The 21,570-nt window shown below is 41.4% G+C and overlaps 2 protein-coding genes and 1 non-coding gene across 3 annotated transcripts; 2 read left to right on the plus strand and 1 right to left on the minus strand.

The window, feature by feature from the left end:
* The first annotated feature begins 262 nt into the window (after window positions 1-262).
* On the plus strand, window positions 263-16,310 carry afdnb (afadin, adherens junction formation factor b). Its single transcript, XM_032547662.1, is given in 22 exon segments — window positions 263-2,783; window positions 3,532-3,727; window positions 4,504-4,610; window positions 5,274-5,401; window positions 5,470-5,564; window positions 5,638-5,688; window positions 5,788-6,002; window positions 6,794-6,939; window positions 7,523-7,850; window positions 7,964-8,107; window positions 9,791-10,162; window positions 10,965-11,051; window positions 11,131-11,196; window positions 11,312-11,385; window positions 12,244-12,383; window positions 12,477-12,608; window positions 12,726-12,820; window positions 12,906-13,046; window positions 13,816-14,640; window positions 15,734-15,830; window positions 15,921-15,957; window positions 16,140-16,310. Coding segments are annotated over 22 exon segments (3,666 nt in total). The 5' UTR covers window positions 263-2,687; the 3' UTR covers window positions 16,234-16,310.
* dusp23b (dual specificity phosphatase 23b) lies at window positions 15,852-21,376 on the minus strand. Its single transcript, XM_032547228.1, has 3 exons — window positions 19,308-21,376; window positions 18,206-18,531; window positions 15,852-16,834 (listed from the first exon to the last, which is right to left on the minus strand). The coding sequence occupies exons 2-3, from the start codon at window positions 18,473-18,475 to the stop codon at window positions 16,649-16,651; spliced, it is 456 nt and encodes a 151-aa protein (XP_032403119.1). The 5' UTR covers window positions 18,476-18,531; window positions 19,308-21,376; the 3' UTR covers window positions 15,852-16,648.
* On the plus strand, window positions 19,708-19,790 carry trnal-cag (transfer RNA leucine (anticodon CAG)). Its single transcript has one exon. It is a non-coding gene; the product is annotated as a tRNA-Leu (tRNA).
* Window positions 21,377-21,570: the final 194 nt, after the last annotated feature.

Here is a 21,570-nt window from a genome sequence, read left to right on the forward strand (position 1 = left end):
TGTTGGAGCCCTGGGTCCAAGCAACTCCTGCAGGAGTGCAGCTGGACAGAGGTCAAGGTGCGAGAAGTTACCGTTCCCCACGGCGAAGAGGCCGGGTCTTTCAGCCGCTGCCAAGCGTTTGAACTTGAGCCAAAGCCGGAACAAATGCGAGGAGTTTGAGCAGGCGTTGACTTTAAACGCTGTGCCATGTGACGGCAGATGGATGTTTGATAAGAGTCACAAAACTACAATTTCTGAGCTTGGTACATTTTAACTCTGATAAGGAAAAGATTTAGAAATATAAACTATGAGACAGAAATCAGCAGGAAAGATTAAGCTTGGTTTCTCTAGATGGGAGCCGCTTTAGCTCTACTTAGAAGTCTGCCTGCAACGCCACATAATATCCATGTGACCATGCAACAAGAACCAAGCTGTCACTCGGCTAAAAATAAAACAAACAGTGTACGAACTTTCTGAGAAAGCCTCAGACTCTTTTAGCCATTTATCTTAAGTGTCTGGAGATGTTTCCTTGAGAGAATATTTTCATTTTTGGCATCAAACCGTCCATCTGTTTTCCATACCTGCCTGTCCTTTGTAGGGACCTGGGTGTCTGTCTCCGGCGGTCACCGGTCAATTACGGGGCAACACACAGCTACGCATTGAGACACTCACACCAAGGAGTCATTTGGAGTTACAAAATTAATGTAACGGTCATGTTTTATGACTGTGGGAAGAAGCCGGTGTACCCAGAGAGAACCCCATGTTCACTGGGACATTATAAGCTTTAAGGTGAATGCACATGTTGGTATCATGAAGCTGTTGCTTTACTTATTCTGCTGTGACAGACTCCAATTGATGTTACTGTTTTACTTTAACTAGACGCGAGCAGCAGCATTCTGGATCACCTGATTGATTTGATTTATTTAGGCAGACATTGTTGCAGTAATTAAGGTAAACGCGTGAATGAGTTTCTCTAGGTCTTACTGCAACATTAGAACATTTTATCCTGGAAATGTTCTTCAGGTGATAGAAGGCCGACTTTGTAACCGTCTTTATGTGGCTCTGAAGGTTCAGATCAGAGTCCGTCACTACTCCCAGGTTTCGGGCCTGATCTCTGGTTTCCAGCTGTAGTAGCAGAAGCTGTGAGTTGACTCTAGATTGTTCCTCTTTAGGTCCAAAGATAACTTCAGTTTTGTTTTGGTTTCAGCTGGTTAAAGTTGTGAAACATCCACTGATTTGTTCTAATGATCTACTCCACATGTGTCAAACTCAAGGCCCGAGGGCCAAATCTGGCCCGCCATAGCTTTTTATGTGGCCCTTTAGACTCCAAATTACAAGTCTGCAAAACTCACTCAAAGTTCACACAAAATCTACAGATTCCCACGTTTTCTTTCTGATTTTTACTGCAAATCTTTCTCAAAACTGGCCTAAAACATCTGGTTTGAGTGACTGCTGCCTCAGCCTTACTTGATGTGAAGTTATAGTCCGTGATCGATACGACGATCAATAAAAAGTCACGTTTAACGTCACAAATTGGTACAAATATCCTAAAGATTCCATACAAATATTTCACAATTCGCACCACAAAATCTGTGATTTTGATCACAAAAAAACAAACTAAAAAACCCACAAAAACATTCACAAAATCCTGGCTGGACTGATCAGTGTGGAAAGATTATTTAATTGTAAGAAATCCTTACTGAATGCTGAAACAAACAGGTATTTGTTGATACTTTAACAGTTGAATTGGTTTTATCAATACATTCTGGCACAATCGGCCCATTTAAGAACATTCAGATTTTTGATATGGAACAAAATGACAATGAGTTCGACACTCTTGATCTATTCGGACTGGTTCGGAGTTACTGCTAGCACTATAATGTGGATCTGTATCATCTGTGTTGTCATGGTAACTCATCTTATTTCCTGTGCACAGCCTGAGCCAGCAGGAGCACATAGACGTTAAATGACACTCTGTGCCACTTTGTGTCGGTGGATATAAAGACTTTCTCTAGGTCCATAACTTTCTGTCTGGGTCGCCATCCAGACAACAATACCTGTGATTGTTCAGTGTTGCTGAACTTAACGGAGGGCTGCCATTGTCGTGGCTTTTGTTCTGTTGAACGTTTACCCAGAGGACTTTGAAGCAGCCAACAAAAGATGGCCCATATACACGGTGGCGGATGAATGGCAAGGCATCATGTAAGCCGCGAAGAAATCTACTGGCATGCATGAGAAGCGGGATTTGCTTGAGCCTTAGAGTTCACCGCTGAGACAAGAGGAATGAAAGTGACGGCCGTGGAGATGCCTGCATCCTGTTATCAAAACTGACGCGCTGAATTTACTGCAAAGTCGGGTTTCATTGGGAAAACGAAGTAAAAAAAAAAGAAAAGGTCGTATTTGGTGCCAGCAATTAAGGTCCTTTTGTCTTTGTCACGTTTATAATTAGTTTTCCTTTTCTTTTTTTTTTGCCCCATTCAGTGTAGCTTCACTGACCTGTTAAATGAGGGCAGAGCGTTGCGGTGGGCTCGCGGACGGGGGGCAAAATTAGACGATTATTTTTAACAGCTTCCCACAGAGGACAGCCCAGTGACGTGGGAGCACGCCGAGGCAGCGCTGCTCCTGGCACAACGTTTTGGTTTGTTTATCCTCCATCTCGCTTTCTTTCTTTCTTTGCCGGTTTGGAAAAGCGGTTTTTAGGCGGGAAGATGCCGGAGGCGAAGGAACGGGAGAAACTGGCCGAGGCCATCAGTCAGTGGAACAGCGACAGACTGGACTTGTTTGAGATCAGCCAACCTGACGAGGTGAGATCAGTCAGGATGTCACGCAAAACTTAGAATTAAACTCATGCCACACTCAGTCAGTTATATAGATAGTTATAGACAGGATTATTCAAATAATTATATTATTGTTATCTGAAAAAACTTTAAATAGAACATCTTGATCCAAGTTTTCATTCAATTGAAAGGAGATCAATCAGTGCATAAGGTGTATTGAAATTTGTTAAGAACTTCTCAGATATGTAATCATTAACTGTATGAGTGTATCAGTGATGTATGATTGTATTATATCCGTTTTTCTAACCTGTTAAGGGAACTTTTGCTATAATCTGGCGCAGCGCCTCAAAAGTGGCGTTTATGTTTGAGCTGTACATCGTCCATTTCTCAATAAAGCTTAATGCTGCTGCAACATGCCACATGTAAGCAGTGCCTTTCAAAACTACTCCAACGGTATTTAGCTTTGGACTTTGACTAGGACATTCTAGCACATGACTGGAGATGTTCAGGGCTGGCGTCAGTCTGAAGCAAGCTGTCCCCCTAGCATGATGCTACCACCACCGCGTTACACATGGTGATGTCCTTGGTCTTCATGCTAGTGTTTGTTTAGTGCTTTTCTCCAGAAAAAAATTTAAAAAACAAACTTAGAGGCCTTCAAGTAAAAGCTGGATCAGATACTGAGATGAAATGAAACGGATTCGGCCTTGATCGCTTACATGAGTATTTTAAAAGCGACCTTTTTGGGGCTTTTCAGTGACCCTCTGTGTTCTAACAGGACCTGGCGTTTCATGGCGTGATCCGCTTCTCCTTCAAGGATCACAAAGAAGGAGGCAGCGTGGCCACAAAGTGCCTGCGGGTTTGCAGCAGCCTGACGACTCGCGAGGTCATTGAGACGCTTTCAGAGAAGTTCAGGCCGGATATGAAAATGCTGTCGACAAAATATTCTCTCTATGAGATCCACGCAGATCAAGGTAAGAAGGCCATTCTGGTGGTAACCTGCTCCTGGATAACTGAAGCTGCTGTTTCCACCCCTGACTGCTGTTCATCCGTTTCCTACGTGGACAAGCATGTTTTAAGTCCCTACAGCAGCAACCAATAACCTTCTGAATTGAGCCGGTTGCATTGCTAATGGATTAATAATTCATTTATTCATGAATCATCTTCCAGCCTTTAAAATAGCTTCCAAACTGCTTGTGGTTAAGTTATGACAGATTTGTACCACACTTGCAAAACCTTTATTCATCTGCTTTGAGATTATGCCTCATCTCATGCTACACGAATAGATTCAACAAAACTGTTTAATGTTAAATTACTGAGATCACTTAAAGATGCTTCAACATGCTGCTTCAAAAGTATTTCTGAGTTTTACGCACAACGTACTGGTGATCTTATTATTCATCGGCTCTTTAATATATATGACGAGTTTGGTGATGTCACCATGTAATAACTTTTTATTTTTTTGTTCATTTGTGTCATGAGGCATCATGAGTTGCTAATGCCGAGATGTTCTACTTTCGTTCTTTACTTGGTTTCTCATCTTTTGTTCTGCATTGTCCTCTGGTGTTTAGGAGTGAGTGAATGAACAACCAGGCTGTGTTGTAAAAACCAGACTCCTTTTCTGAACGCCATTTTATTATAATTAGTATTCATGTACCAAAGGCGAGAGTCAAGAGAAGTGTCATATTCTGATTTTCTTTCAAAGCTGCCCTTTCCCTATTTTTATTTATTTTTTCTTCTCATATATAAGAACGTAAGTTGGACCTGGATGAGAGACCTCTGGTCGTACAGTTGAGCTGGACCTCGGACAGCCGAGAAGGGCAGTTTGTGCTCAAAAAAGACCAGGAGAGATTGGAGGTAACCCTGCCCTCCAATACGCTTCAAAGACAATAAAAGCTTCAATTAAATATAAAAAAACCCAAAAACATTCACCGATAAAAGATTCATTGGTAAACCTTTGACCTGCTTACCCAGATTTGATACAATTTTAATTTCTGCTTTTATTAAAATTAGCTTTGAAAATATTTTTTTCCCAGCCTTCCTCTAGTTTGGGAGGCCAGTCGTTGTAAGACGGAGGCTAGCGATTTTAAAATAAAGACAAAATAAACTGAAGCTGCCATTTCAACCTTTCTTTATGTTATATTAGAAATATTAGGATTGGATTTCCAGGCTCAGCTTCTTTCTCAACCAACTGATGTTAAACAGAGCAACTGTAGGTTGATTGGCCTGTTTACCAAACTTTCCGAAACATTCCCAAAGCATTCATAAATGGACAAAAAAAAAAAGACACAATGAGCAATAAAGTCAGTTTTCTATTAAATTACTGTTTACGCTCTTTTACACCCACACTTTGAGTCTTCTTCCCTCAGTAGCAGAATCCACTCTGAAGAGTGTTGCAGTTGGTATGACATAGTAACACTTAAGCACGCTTAGGATCCGATTTCCAGGGACAAAGCTGGAAATCATCTGTCTGGTCCCTTGTTCAAATCATCCTCTCCGTTCATATGTTTATTCATAAAGGAAAGTTATTATGAGAAAGAAAAAGAAGGCCTTCTTCAAACCATCAAGAGGACACTGTCAAGAAAAGGGAAAAAGAAAGAGGAAAGCCGAGCCAGCGGAGCAGAGAGGGTGTCAGAGGGCGAGGACGGGTAAGTACTCACTTTTTGTTTGTTCAAACTATCAGAATAACATCTTCTGTTTGTAAATCAACGCTCAGACCAGCTGAAGATCTGCTGGACAACAGCGACCGCTCGTCCAGCCTTGAGCCTCTGAGACGTTGCGAAAAACACAAAAGAAATCAGATTCCTGAAGGTAATATAAACGGCAGATACGTCCCCATTTGTTTCACAAGTTTCACAACTCATTTCATCTTTAATTCACTCAGACTCTTCAGATCAACCTGGATTACCGGTTAGAGTAAAGATCTGCGACGATGGTGAGTCTGAATCACAACCTCTGAAAACGTTGCTGCTGCTGCTGCTGTGTGTTTGTGATGTTGTCCTCCTGCCCCCTGCTGGCGCCTCGTACATTTCAGCCGAGGAGCCCTTCCTGTCCGCAGTCATAAATTACACCAACAGCTCCACGGTTCACTTCAAGCTGTCCCCCGCTTACATCCTCTACGCTGCGAGTCGCTTCGCCCTGCGGCGCCGGCGCAGCGGAGGCTCTCCGTCGTCTGCAAGCACGCACCCCGTAACGTCAATCACAAACAAAATAGCGACCATGATGGGAAAGGTCATCCAGGCGAGTTCATAAAAAACTTTGTTTACAGCGCATGTAAATTTGTAGTTTGTCAGCCTCTTCCTGTTTGGTTAGTTTGATCTGTTTCCAATCTAAAACGGTGGAGAAACATAAAACATTTTACCCAGAATTCACTTGTAGAATTTAAACTCATTGGCTTGTTGCTACATCATCAACTTAAATTTCATCAAGTTCCTAAAAACAAAAATGGCCTAAGCTTTTTTTGTTGTTGCCAAAAGTAAATTGGGAAAATAAATAAAACAAAATAAAAATAAATAAATAATAATAATCACTATCCATGACGATTTGATAAACATACAGACAATTTCAAAAACAATACAGTGTAATATTAATTGTTTCAAACTAATTAAAAACTGTTTCATATATGCATTACATACAATTATACATTTGTATAGAAATTGAATGCAAGATGCAGCATTAATCATGACTGTATAATACGATTTTGTTTACAATCTTTGGACAGAAAGCCTTCTACGTTAAGAGTTCTAACCTCTAATATTCATCCTTATCATCTGATTTTAAGACATTTTAAAATGTTTACTTCATGGCTTAAGAACGATTAAATTAAATAACGTTTGAAAGGCTTTGTCTTTGCAGAGTAGCTATGGTAATAAACACTTTGATGCTGACATTAGATTGACTTGATCTAAGTTTCTCGCATCTGTCCCTGTCAAGTAAACAATCAAAATAAAAAATAAAAACATTTTGAAAATAGCAAAATCTCACAGTTGAACATTTGCAAGTTTGCTGAAACCAATCTGTTGCTGTGATTGGCTCCGCAGAGGCACCGGGCCGTCGCCGGGGTTCTCGCCTTCTGGTTGGCCAATTCCTCGGAGCTGCTGAACTTTCTGAGGAACGACAAAGACCTCGGCCCGTTCACGAAGCAAAGTCAGCTGGATCTGTCCCACCAGGTGCACAACGCCTACAGGTACGGACGGATGAACACAGACCTCTGACGCCACAGGCTTGTCGTTTTGCAAACAATATATACCAACAGGAAGCATTTATTGCTGCAGAAGGACATTTTTTGAAGCGATTTCACACTTTAAGCAGCTGAATAGTAACGTGTGTATTTACTGATGATTACAACGCGGCTTCGTCAACGTAACAACAGAATCCGGTGTTGTGTTTCCTGAAAGAATCGCCACAGACTGAGCATCTGTGGGGGAAAAAAAAAGGGGCCTAAAACGAGACCATGAGGAACGCCATAATGAAGCTGCATGCTGACTTATAAGAAGCCATTTTAAGATTCTTTTTTACTTCACCAGAGTGTAACTCCTTAAACAGATTATGTTTTAACAACAATCAGATTAACAGAACCTTGCATCTTTGCCCAGATGGATTAAATACCAACATGTATCTTCTGCTTGTTTGTTTGTAGCTTCCTGCTCCGTTGCCTACAGGGCGAGTTGAGGAAACACCTACCAACTTTCCTCACTGATCCTGAGCGACACGGCGCTCTCCCGGCCGGCATAGGCACGTTTTTAAACAGAAATTGATCAACCTAGATAATTCAACAGATTCAACGGACCTTACAATGTCGTGACGTATCTCGGTCTGACCGCAGAGATGGTGTTGGACACCTTGATGAACGCCATGTCTCTTCTGCGCCGGTGCCGCGTCAGCCCGGCCCTCACCATCCAGCTCTTCTCTCAGCTCTTCCACTTCATCAGCGCTTGGCTGTTTAATCAGCTCATGGCGCCAGAGCCCGGCACGCCGGGCCTGCGCTCTCACTACTGGGGGGCCGCACTGCGTCAGAGGCTGACCCCCATCGAGGCCTGGGCGGAGAGGCAGGGCCTGGAGCTGGCTGCCGACTGCCATCTGGGACACATAACGCAGGTCTGACACCCCGCTTTGCTAATCAATATGTCAATTTATTTATTTATTTTTTTTTACCAAGGTTGATTCTGTCTCCTTGGATGCTAAAATAGTATTGCCTGACTTGTTGCTAGGCGACCACGCTCCTGACAATGAATAAGTACTCGGCTTCGGACGCTAAGGACATCCAGACTTCCTGTTTCAAGCTGAACTCGCTGCAGCTGCGCATGTTGATGGACGGGTACATGTACGGACCCAGCGAGCCTCAGATCCCCCCTGTGAGTAGTCCTCCACTTCGCTGACCCACACCACCCACAGATGTCACCGTCAAAAAGGACAGGGTTTGTATTTTTTTCAGACTGAAAACAAAAACGTAAAAGATTTCCAGCGAGGGTTTTTGAAACTGGCCAAAGCTTCTGGCTGTGCTCATTGATTTAAAAGCATGAATAATTAATAGTTACAGTGACCGATGTAATGATGCATAATACATGAAGGACATCAGTGCTTTGGCTTCGAGCGGACAACTTATACGGTTTCCTGCTTAAAGTATTCACACCCCTTGAACTTTTCCCACATTGTGTAAAATTACAGCCACACACTTCTGGTTATTTTCTTTTTTTTTAGGATTTAAAGTGTCAGACTAACACAAACATGTGCATAATAGCAAAGCAGATGAAAAAATATGACTGTAAGTGCTTTTTTTCCCCCTTCTTGCAAATAAAAATCTGAAAAGTGTGGGGTGCATTTACTCTGATAGTTCAAAATAAAAGCCAGTGAAACCAAATGTCTTCAGAAGGACAATAGACACACTTCTGTGTAATTTTATCCTAAAATAAATGTTTTGCGAAAGCCACAGAAAATGAACGCTGCACACCTTCCTCATTGAGAAGCACAGTGGTGGCAGCATCATGCTGTGGGAGCATGTTTCATCACCAGGGGCAGGGAGGCTGGGCAAAACTGATGGAAAGATAGATGAAACTGAAACATATCCATATGTACGTATATTGGCCTAGTCAAAGTCCAGACCTAAACTCATTTGAGAATGCTTCTCTTCACCCAGTTCGACTGAGCCTGAGCTGTTTTGCAAAGAGGAATGGGCAAGAAATTCATGATCCAGACGTGCAAAATGATAAAGAAACATTCTTGGAAAAAATTTCTAAAAGCTGGTTTAAATACACATGTACACCACACTTTTCAGATTTTATTTGCATAATGCTTTGATTTTGATTTCCCTTCTGTTTCATGATAATGCATCCGACTGGTGTGGATTGTTGCATAAACTCACAGCAGAATACTCTGAGGATTGTTGATGTTTCTGCAAAACATGAAGAAGTGTGAGGGGTGTGAAAACTTTTGAGACGCTGCAGGTTTAGATTATTAGTGGGGAAAGAAAACAAAGCAACACGTCACATTCATGACCGGAGTTAAATTTGCCTCAACCATATTTTTTCATAAAATATAAATAAGTAAAATTACATAAACCAGATGTTTAACAGGCTTATAAAGAGGGTTGGTTCTGTTCTGAGGATCCTCTTCATGACGCTGTCACACAACAGCAGAGTGTTCTCAGTCAGAGGCTTCCTAAAACCCCTGCGATCCTGACCTCTACAGGAAAACCTTCCTGAAGAGGTCTCTTTAAACATTAAGTTTGTTTTTCCTTTGTGATTCAAATTGAATCTAAGCCTGAAGAGAAATGATCCTAAATCAGGCAACAACAGCAAACGCCTGAAACCCAGTGCTGCCCAGAGCGCTGGCGTTGACATCCTTAAGGAAACAACTGCATGGCAGAGCCGTTACTCACATCTGTTCTGACGTTACATCTCCATCTACGGATGTCAAAGGTCACAGTCATCTTGCTCAGAATCATCGCAGGCGGATTGGGCGTCCCCTCTCTTGAGGGAAACATGACATTCGCTTCAACTCTTTCCTGACGTATCTCTCCCTCGTCGCTCCCGACGCAGGACTTGACGGATGCCGTGGCGAAGGCTGCCAAGGCCTCGGCCGATAGCCTGATTCACAGCGACGGTGGCGCGCTCCGGCTGACGGAGAGCCTCGACCTGCTGCTGCCTTTCCTGCTGCCGCAGGGAGGATACTCCTGTGAGACGCTGAGAGGAGTCCCTCAGGGGTTCAGAGAGTTTCTGGAGCCAATCTGTCAGAAAGGTGGGAGAGACCTTGGATTCAGACAGAGTTGGATTGTATTTTATTCTGAACATATTAGTTGCGTCATTCTCCGTCTCGCAGGTCTCTGCTGTTTGACATCTGTGGCTGATTCCCAAGGAGACTGGACGCTGCATTTTACTGAAAACACACACACCGATGGGGATTTCTACTTGGTAAAGAGAAAAGAGACGCCAGATATTTTATGTTTTAATAGGGCTGCAACTAATGATTATTTTAGTAATCGATTAGTCTATCTTTTAAACTCACAATTAGTTGATTAATTGTGTTTTATCTGTGTTTTATGGATACCATACAGCAGTTTGGTGCAGTTAATATCTGTTTTTAAAGTGCTTCATAAGTCAAATTAACATGGACATAATTGGATTTTTAAAAATTGCCACATTCTGTAGAGTTTTTATTTAGGCGCTAAAGCATTGCCTGTACAATATTAGACATAAACAAATAATTCAAGTCCTTTTTTGAATAAGAAAGTGAAGATTTTATAGCCTAAACTGCAATAACATAGCAGTCCTTTTCCTATACGCTCGATCATTCGCAGCAAAGGATATTACAAATGTAGAGTAGTAATAATCTGTCGATGTTTTTTTTTTTTTTTTTTTGGTTTAAACGATTATCAGCTAGCAAAAGTACTTAAAAGGAATATTTTTACAGAATTTTAACCTGGTGAATCTAAAACTAAGCCACTTGAGGAGTGCAAAGGTTGTTTTTATTTCTCTCTTAAATCTGTATTTTTTTGTACAGATTTAACTTAATTACTGCTTTGACTGTGCTGTTCTCTCAGCAAATTGCCTCTTTTTTTTGAGTCTCTATACTCCAGTTAAAGATTAATCGATTACTAAATTAGTTGACAATTATTTCAACAATCGATTAATCGCGATTAATCCAACTAATCGCTCCAGCCGCAATTTTTAAACACTAACTTATGTTTCTTTTGTACATCTTTTTTTTCGTCAGGCAGCGCACAGGCAGCCCGAGGTTGAGAAGGTCACTTTGCACAAGCCTCTGAACAGTGGGATGGGAGTCAGTATTGTGGCAGCCAAGGTGAAAACTGTTTAAACGTGAAAACTGTCTACGATGGAGCGACTCAGTGAGTGAACATGGCTGTAATGTTGTGCCGCAGGGAGCAGGTCAGAGTGACCTCGGCATCTACGTCAAATCTGTGGTCCGGGGAGGACCCGCCGAAATGGTGAGACTGTGACACTTTTCTCATTCGGCTTTCACTCCAAGGAATATTTTGTTTTGTGTGTGTGTTTTTTTTTAAAACAAGATAAGAAATGAAGACGTGTCTTTACTGCGTTTAGAGCGGTAAGCTGGCAGCTGGAGATCAGCTGCTCAGTGTGGACGGTCACAGCCTGGTCGGACTCAGCCAAGACAGGTAGCTGGATCTGATAGCAAGTACGACACAACGGTTGATTCATGATCTACACACAGGAGATTTTTTTTTTTTGTACCCCGAAATTAATTGTTTAATTTGCATCATTATTACATAAAAATCTGTTTTTATGGTTCTAGTACTTAGTTTGTCTGGCTAAAGTCATGAAGAGCTAATGTCCAGCAACGTTTCTCTAACACGTAGTGAAAGTTTTTGCTTCTGGCCAGGGCTGGATGTAGACTGATAAAAGGCCCTGGGCTAGAGCCAGTTTTGGTACCCTATTCCAAAAGAAAAAAAAAAAAAAAGCATCTTATTCATGCAAATTACAGTACTTGAACAGGTAGCACTAAACATTATTGGGTGGTTTAAAATGTCTCACGTGAGCTGGTTCCATGTTGGTCCCTACCGGATGTACTATAACTTCAGAATTTTCAAATAGTTCAGTATTGTATACATTTAAAAAAATTCCACTCTTGAAATGACTTTTATATAAGGCACAATGTTCATAAAAACATGCCTTCATTACAAAAACATGCCAAAACTTGCAGCCCTGGGCTGCTGCCCCTGTGAGCCTTTTCTAAAGGCCCAGCTTCTGACTGTTTGCTTCTAGCTTACCCAGAGGCACTCATAGTGTGAAATAACAATGTGTCCCTTTAGCATTTAAATGTCTAAAATAGAGAGAAATGCATGATTATCATCTTGTGTTGCTAACAATAGTTGGAACAAAAACAGTGAACATATCAGACAGGATTTCAACACCTTGAACCAAATACGATAATACCACATGATAATATTTCACCTTCTGTGTACAGTTAGCGGTAGCGCCACATTAGCTTTCATAAACCTCTTTGACTCATTTAGCGCAGCAGCCATCATGATGCGCACCGGCCCCGTCGTCAGCTTACAGGTGGAGAAGTTTGCAGCGATTTACCGAGGTCTCGGGAACCTACTGAACGAATCGTCCCCGGAAAACGAAACAAGCAGCAGCCATTTAAGACTGGGTAAGGATACCTCACCTACACAGTTTCTTTCCTTAATTATTATTATTTTTTTACATTTTAGGACCTGATTTGAACCTTTTATTGCCTCACAAGACGGCGTTTCCACACTATGCTGCGTTGTGGATCTCAGCCCCTCGGAGAGAAACCACGGAGGCCGCAAGAGAAACAAAGACCAGAGGACGCAGAAATACCGACAGCTTTACCGCTCCGACCCCAACGTGACCGGTGGGTGACCTTTTTGTTCGTGACTTTTTAGCTGCTGGGCACATTCCTCTTTGTGAAGTCCATTTAATGCGTAAAAAAAGGGCAACTCCGCATCCGTTTGCTTTCCCTTTACTCCAGCTGGCTTTTGCCCGGAGGACCAAGGTGAACTCTTTGACCCCGGCGTGAGAGGAAATGGCTTTTCATCCGTTTCCAGCGACAACCTTTGCGCCGATGTGAGAGTTTTAGACGTTGAATAGATTTTTTTTTTTTCTGTGTTCTCCCCTTACAGTCTCACATTTGTTTGCTACCTTCTTCCAGACGCATCCCAGAGTATACCTGACGCTGCCGAACTCTAAGTCCCAGGACAAGAATGATTTTGAGCCGAAGCGGCCGACGCAACCGTTTACGATGGCTGTGAATCCTTCAAGTGAGCAGAGCGACGGCAGGAGAGGCTTCATGGTATGTTGACGCAACTGTTTGACAAAAACACTTACGCAGCATTCCTAGCTCTTGTTTTCCACATTTTGAAAGACATTACAAACCTGAATGTGTCTTATTGGGATTTTATGCCAAGAAAAGTCCAGAAAACTGCAAAACAACCAAATCAAGGCTAAACGCCAGAGGAGAGGAAAAATATTTGCGAGTACACTGCATATCGCTTTATGAGCCCACTCAGCCACCGTAGAAGGCCGTCTTACTCACTGTATGTACTGAGAAGAAGCCAGGCAGCTAAGCTCCATGCTAATACATGCTAATTTGAGTTACTACACAAACCTGTGTAGTAACACAAACTGATGAAATTTGATACAGTATGAAACCTTATGGTTTTATTTGAAATAAATGTTCTACTTGTTTACTCAGTTTTTTTCTCTTATCAGTCACACAATTTGAACAGAAACTGTAAACCGTTTGAATAGAAAAACTGGATTCTGAATTAAAAAATAGTTTCTGAATCGTACCCAAAAAATCGGAATCAAATCTTCACTACAAACCCATGCTTTTAGAGTTGCCTTTGATTCATAATAACTGGAACATTGGTCAACATGTTTCATATGTACTTGCTTGACGATTTTGATGATGGCTTTTGACAAAATGTAACGTCTGTCGCAGTTTAAAGTGCCATTATGATGCAAGTCACTTTAAACTGCCTGTTGCTGAATTGTACAATAGGAATAAATCTACGTTCAGGTGTGAATCTCTGTTAAAGTCTCTTTGTCCTCCCATGTAGCGTCACGCTGTGTCTCAGGAGAGCTTGTGCGCAGACGCTGGAGGCCCCCTGCTGGGCCAAAAGCAGAATGCGCTCACACAGAGGAACCAGAGTTCCAGTCAGTCGACAAATTTCTGCCGATCTGTTGCTCTCCGCTCAAGCGTTTGTACACACTACGTCCCGTCCGACCGCAAACAGCCGCCCCGGAGTCCGGCCGGCGTCTGGAGGAACCCGTTTTCGCAGCAGGCCACGCCTACGCCGTCGGCCCAGCCGATACGCATCGACATCCCCGTCGCCGTCTCCAGAGCAGGCGGCACGCAGTCAAATCCTCCTCTCACCACTTTCCAGTCGAGCCCCTCTGTGCTGAACCGGCTCCGTAAAGCCAGTGAGCAGACAAAGAGCTCCCCAAGCCGAGCGTGTCCATCATCAGCGGCCAAGGCGCTGCTCCAGCCCTTGGTTCTCTGGCAGCAGCAGAGGTCAGAAAAACCCCGATTGTGCATCACTCCAACGAAGCCCGTTTCCTTCCAGGAGCCTCCGTCCGAGCGGAAGGGCTTGGGGCCGGACGGCCAGAGCGACCCCCAGGTCCTGCTGCGTGACCCCTGGAGGAGGGAGGCCCAGGAGGCCCAGGAGGTCCAGGAGGTGGTGGAGTGACTGGAGAGGGAGGCACGGCAGCTCCGAGCCAAGGAGCAACGGAGCGACGAGGAGGACAGGCTGCGGAGGCTGGACCTGGAGTGGAAGTTTCAGAAGAGGGTGCAGGAGATTCAGCAGAGAGGAGAGGGAGAAGAGGAGGAGGAGGAAGATCTGGACGTCATGATGATCCTGCAGCAGCTGGACAGAACATCAGAGGTTAAGTGGATTATGTAAAATCTACTTTTTCATCGTGTTATAACGTTATCCCAGAGTGTCGCCTTGATTCTTTCATGTGTGAGAAATGCTTAAATCTCCATGGCGACCATTCAGCCGTGCAAAACATCTGGGTGGATCTAGCTCCACCTTCGAGACGCAGCTCCTCCCCAGAGCTGCAGTTTCCGAGCTTCCGCATTTCAGAGCAGCCCTCCCCCACTCAGCTCCTTCAGACTAGCCAGCAGCAATTAGCAAACACCTGGTGGGACTGTTGAGCTCATCATACGAGCTACTGCTCAGTGAAATTCTGGTAAAAATGTTGTGAAAGGGTTTATAGAGGAGCCATGTTGTGAAGACTTCCTAAAAGAGGGGCTTCAGAAAGAGCAGGAGTTTCTTAAAGAGATAGAGGCCCAATTTCAAAGACGTTAAATTCCAAATTTAATTTCTTTTAAGTCATGTTTAATGCATGCAGCATTTTTATAACTGAAGGCAAGATAGGTACTTGATTGTGCTACAAAATGGCATTATGACCTGGAAAATATATAATATTGCCTCTTGAAGAACAAACGTCACATGGAAAACTTTGAAAGTTTACAGAATAGTGAATGTGGCATTAGGAGCATATTCTAGTGCATAGAATAGAAAAAGTGACTTTTTACTCAAAAGCAAATTTTGCCTCACTCGCATCTGATTTTATTTATTACATTTGGCTAAATACAGCAAGAATTTTAAAAGAAACGACGACCTATATCTTGATTTTATTGATCAAAATTCACAAAATTTTGTTTCTTTTTTTTTTTAACCAATTGATGCCTAGAATTTTTTTTTTAATTTCTTTTAATAAGAAATGTATTAAACTCCTAAAGTTTTGGATCTAGAATAACTTACACATCCCTTCCCATCAACAAATCTGACTATTTGGTTGTTCTATTAAAGAATGAAACTATTAGTTTATTGTTAAGTTGGTAAAATATATATATCTTTTTCAGCCCTTAAGTTAATTTCACTGTATAATTTTGGACCATGCAACGAAAAGTTTGGACTCCCCTGTTCTACTGGCTGAACATCGTGTCATTTTTCATGTTTCCACGTCTAGAACAAGATCGGATCCGTTGGAAACATCAACAGGAAACAAAACGAGGAGGAAAAGCACGGAGGGAATCAGCATTCCTACAAGCAAGAAGGAAAACCAGGTGAAGAGAACCATCAAAATATTAAAGGATCATTCAAAAGTGAATTTTATTTCACATGACAAAAATAGCATTCTTTTATGTTTCTGGCAGATCAGAGAGAAAATGGACTGAAAGCAGCGTCAGATGAGTGAGTTTACACTTTGAAGCACGTTTCGGGTCCAGAACATGTTCAGCATTCACAAATGCTAAGAAATAAAAACGTATCCCTGAGTAATACAAATTCTCAGACCTTATACATGAAACACAGCAACTTGCTTGTGTCCGTGGAAACCACTAATTTCAAGTATCTGCGTGGTTTTGCGTTAGCAGGAAGCCGGCGGAGAAAATCAAGATGGCGTCGGCTCCTGAGAAGCTCACATTAAGGGAGCGTCGGCGTCTTTTCTCCCTGGCAACAAGCGCTTAAGTGAAGGTTCCTAGTTTTCTCAAAGACAACCTCTAAACAGAATTTAAAAAAATAAATAACATTTTCTTGTTGCATTACATGCACAGATTTCTGTGAATTTTAATAGAATTTTACATGACAAAAAGTGTAATTTGATAAAATCAGACTAAAACACGTTAAAAGTTGTTGGTTGAAAGGTGACAAAATGTGAAACAATGAGCGCTTTTCTAAGGTGCAGCACAACAAAGAAGGCAGGGTGTGCGTCTTTAAAACCAGAAACCTTTGTCCCAGTAACGCCAACATCAGAATTAGTGATTAATTTAAATTGAATGTACTTTTAACACACACACTCCCTAATTCCACATCTCATTTCCAAATCGCTGAGTGCATCCAGTTCCAGTGCAGACATAATTTCATGTTCGCCGCCATAGGAAAGCTACTTTGTGCGCTGGGAGAACTGCACCACGGCCTTCTCCTGTTCGTGGGTTTCGATGGAGCTGGGCCGCATCCTGCGGATCTCTGCGATGGCGTCGGCCCCGGACATCTTCCTGTTCTTGACCAGGTAGCAGGCCAGCATGGTGCCCGTCCTGCCGTGGCCGTGCATGCAGTGGACGGCCACGCCCTGGAGACAAACGTCACGACGTCGTCAAACCACCGGCAGTGTTCACGCCCTGCTTTGGTTCCTGGGATTAGGCAGGTATTTGCTGTTGTTTTCACACAACTGCTGAAGCTGTGTCTGGTTTCTACCTGCATATTATATATATACATGTTGCGTTGTGTGTTGCTTCCCCCCCTCTTTCTTTTATGTTACAACCGTAAGTTTTGATGTTTTTACTGCTTGAGGCACTTCTAAATTGGCTATATGGTTTTTATCTTTTAAGTCTCAAAATGCTACATCCTAAAGGACTACAATAAAAAATTACTTTCACTGCATTCAGACCTATCCAGAGTTTTCATATTTGTAAAATCTTTCCCATTTTTTTTTTATTATGCCCGCTTTGTTACAAATCCTAACTTTTTTTTTTTGAAGGGGAATAACTCAAAAATATACAATATTGTCCAAGAATAAACTGCAAAGTGGAATATTTTTTAATGCAAATGCTCCGGAATAGAATAATTGTGTAGATTTCTATGCATCACTATTTTTTGGAGCAATTAAAGTTAAAAGCACAAACTGACACTCTTCATCCTAGGGAACCAAAACGGTGCATAACGTATTAAAGTGTAATAAAGTAAATTTTTAGGGTTTTTTGGTCATTTTCACTTCATTAAATATTTTCAAAAGGACAAAGAAAATTTTATAATAAAAAGTATTTCAAAAAATCCTTGAAATGTTTAATAAAATGATCATTTAATGTGAAGATATTGAGACCCAGTTATGTTCCACGTTGGCCCCCAAGGTGCTTTGAGTGTTAATTGAAATTTTAGCTAATTGTCCAGAGCCAAGTAGTGTATTTTTCAATCTCTTTTACCTTCAAACTCCATATTTATCTGTTCTACATTGTTTGCTATCCATTTGTAATATGTTTGTTAATAAAAGTTTCTTCTTTTCTTTTATTTTTTTAAATTGAGACTTGAGTAACATTTACCACTGTGTCATTTTTAGCATTTAAATGGAGGAAGAAAAAGCAATATTGGCAAATGTACACCACACATTTAAGATTTTCTATTAGTAAAGAAATTTGAATTTCTTAAAATGATGCAGTACTTTGTGTCGGTCCATCACAATCCCACTAAATGACATTGAGAACTTCAAAAAGCACAAATACTGATTGGTTGGCCTTTAAACTGATTGCAGGAAATACTGGATTTCAATAGCAACTTTGCTTGAGTCCTTATTTTTACCACATGTTCAGCAAGAATGCGCTGCTGTTGAGGCGAGACTGGAGAAATTGTTTCTCAAGTCAAAAGTCAAACTAAACCCCAAATACTGGATGTCCTGACAAAGTCTCAATTAGCTCCACTCTTCCAGAGTCGTGATATGAGCGCCTACCTCTCCTTTGGAGTTGGCTCCTTCCACGATGGAGAGAAATTGATCAATCTGACCGGGAGAAGGAGGAGTGAAGTCCGCTATCTTGATGTGGTGAAGCTGCAGCTCTGGGCAGGTGTCGTGGTTCGGTGGTTTCCTCTCGCACAGACAAACGAGGTGTCTGACTCCGTTGTCCAGCAGGTAGCGGTATTCACTCGGCATCCTGGGCATGGCCAACCCGGCCAGCTTCTTGGGTTCAACCCAGGAGAAGTTGTGTGGAGGGGAAGACGCCATGACTGTCTGGGGAGAGAAAAATGTGCTTTTCTGTCCCTCTGGTGAAACTCGGTGATCTATTATGAAAGAAAAACACAAGAGAGGAACTGATATATACTGGAGTAGCATTACTTCATACATTTACTGCAGTAAATGTTAATCCAAATGGGCATGTCCTACTCATTTACTATGACAAGTGTATGTCAGTGTTTTATTGGGAAAGCAATAAAACACTGCAATATCCTAGTCCTTTCATTTCTTACATGACAAAATGTGATAAAAACTGTTTTTAAGACACCAAATATAGTTTTTATAAACTGTATTTAAAATATAAATAAAGGTGTCGGTTGAAACACCTTCCACACCTTTCACATGTTTGGAACAGGTGAGGTCCAAACATTCCTATAATTTGCAGAAGCGGTGCAGTTTGTAGAAAGGAAACCACAGACAGTTTCAGACATTTCGGCCTGCCCCTATGTTGTCCGTTTTTAATGGGTTTTTTTTCTGAGAATGTATCATTTTTCATACAACAATCAAATTGAATGTAAAAAAGCTGTTAATATAAGTGAGAGGAGCTCATAGCTTCTACTATTACCTCGGCTTTCTAGGAACAACATTAATTTGACCCTGAGACATACAGAACATGAAATGAGACATACTCGCCTAGCTCCACCAAAACATTGGAAAACTAAATAGTAGCATGTAGCTTAGCATTAGCAACAGTGCTAAGTGCACAACTTAGCTTTAATGGCGTAAGCGGACTGCTGTTCTTATCAATGTAAAAAGTACATCCAGGTCTCGTTCGTACTGGGCGAATACAGCACGTCACATAAAACACAACAAAATTACTTACAGGTTATGTGAGAACAAAGCGGCTTGCTATGCGCCGAGCTCCTGCTAGCTGAGCTAACTGCTGGTACGCTGCGCGACACGGTCCTAAATAATAAAGTTTAACAACGTAAAGGCGTTTTCTAACGCAGCCCCTTTACGTTGTCTGTTGCAGTTATAGGTGGGGCAGCAGCAACACTCCTCTCATCATTGTGACAAACACTTAGCATTATAAAGTAGGGAAAGAAGTGACCATACGGGTTTTTTTCGGAAATTTGCCGCACTGTCAGCCATAAAGCGATTCTTTTTTTCTTAAATCACTGTTGTGTATTTGTATCTATACATAAATGTACTATATACCAACAGTAAAGTGATACATGTGTCTGTGCTGTTCATAAATCTCTACAGCTGGATGATATGCAGAAGTCAGGATGGCCGAGCGGTCTAAGGCGCTGCGTTCAGGTCGCAGTCTCCCCTGGAGGCGTGGGTTCGAATCCCACTTCTGACAATAACTTTTGATTCAGTTGTGTTCTTAAAATAGTTCCTCAATGCACACTGCCCTGAATGTTTTAATGGTCTTCTTGCTTTGCTTCTTGCTATTTGCAATTCAGCAAAAGCCTGTTGAGCACCCGTCAAGTGAAATTAATTCTGGTGAAGCAGGAAAATATCTGAAACGTGCAGGACAGTGTGAAACATTTGTATAAAGTAATTCTGTATAGCAAAGAAAGTGAACAAGGCTTTAGTATTTCACATGTAATGTTTGTTCCTGCCACGCTTTTACCAACTTCAGCCAAAGGTACTTTACATGTCACTTAAAAGAAGATCACGGAAAGTTTTATTTTGCTCTGAAAAATTATTTTATAGCAAGAAACCCTTCTTTTCTAAAAAGAACTTGGATAATAAGCCTCTTGTGGGATCACATATGGCATGAGGAAATTAATCTTGAGCATGTCATTTGGATACTTATTTTTTCCTCCCTCTTTTTCCTATGCTCTAATCAAATCTTCTTGATGCATGCATCTGCACTGCAGTTTGTCTTTGCCATCACTCCAGTCAACACGAGGGGAAAAGAGAAGGAAGAAAATCCAGTCACTTGGTAATTAGAAAGGCAGATGCTCTAGCAAGTAATATAACTATATGTAATATAGTTGGAGTGATGCATATTTTATAGTATACATTATAAAATATTCTGGAATGGACACCAGATTTATGAGAAGGAAGAGTTTTTATCTACTTGCATGTGGCCAGACCTATAGGAGTCTGCTAATCAAGTTGCATAACACGATTTACTGTAACACAATTACAGACTATTGTTCATAAGAGTGCAAGTTTTGTGACTGGCAGATAAGAAGTGCTCAAAATACAAGGAATCGCTGGAAAAAAAAAAAAAAAAAGCTAAACATGTTGGGTAAATCAATGCAGCGTATCTCATTGCACTATCATAATCTCACATTTCCAACCTTTAATTTACAAAAGTACAATTTGATGTTTAAAAAACAACAACAAAAAAACTCATCCACATGCCAACCAATTTGGGAGGGATGCTAGAAAAAAAATGTAGCATGTGCTGCCCTACCATCACAAACATAAGGATTTGCTGAGTACTACTGGGACTTGAACTGGAAATGTGTGCATCCATCAGGTGACACTAATAGCTCGCTCTGAAATCTGATGGCAGCGGCATAAAAATTATAATATGAACAATGAGGGGGGCAGGGGAGGAAAAAGGTCAACAACACAAAAATGTACGTAGAGCATCCGAATCTTGAGAAAGAAACGCTCTTCAACCACAAAATGGATATCCACAAATATGGTGGAGGACCTGTGATGCTGTGGGCCTGTTTCTCTTCCAAATATCTCATCAATCTGATATCATGTGAAATGAAAATAAATGTATTTATATCTATTCCAGTGGCACCAATACAATGTTACTTGTTTATTGTCAGCAGTATTTCTAATAGTACCTCTTTAAATTCATCTCAGCAATTGCTCTATATCAAATTAAGTAGCTTGTTTTTTGAATCCCCAAACTAAATAGTAATCCTAGAGCAATAAGTTAGCAACAACAACAAAAAAGGTTAATTCTGAAATAATGAGAATATTTATTAGATTTCTACATTCAAAATATGTATTTAGTTGGTCACATTACGAATATTATTTGGAAAATCTGATTTGTCTCTTATTTTGGTTGGTCAGCAGTTCTCTTATGTTTTCACTCGTAGATTGAAGCTGACCTGCACAATTTAAAGGAAAGGAAGAAGAGTTTGACCTTTTCGTGTTATAATTAA

Source organism: Xiphophorus hellerii, chromosome 19 (assembly GCF_003331165.1).
Source record: "Xiphophorus hellerii strain 12219 chromosome 19, Xiphophorus_hellerii-4.1, whole genome shotgun sequence".
Lineage (NCBI taxonomy): Eukaryota > Metazoa > Chordata > Actinopteri > Cyprinodontiformes > Poeciliidae > Xiphophorus > Xiphophorus hellerii.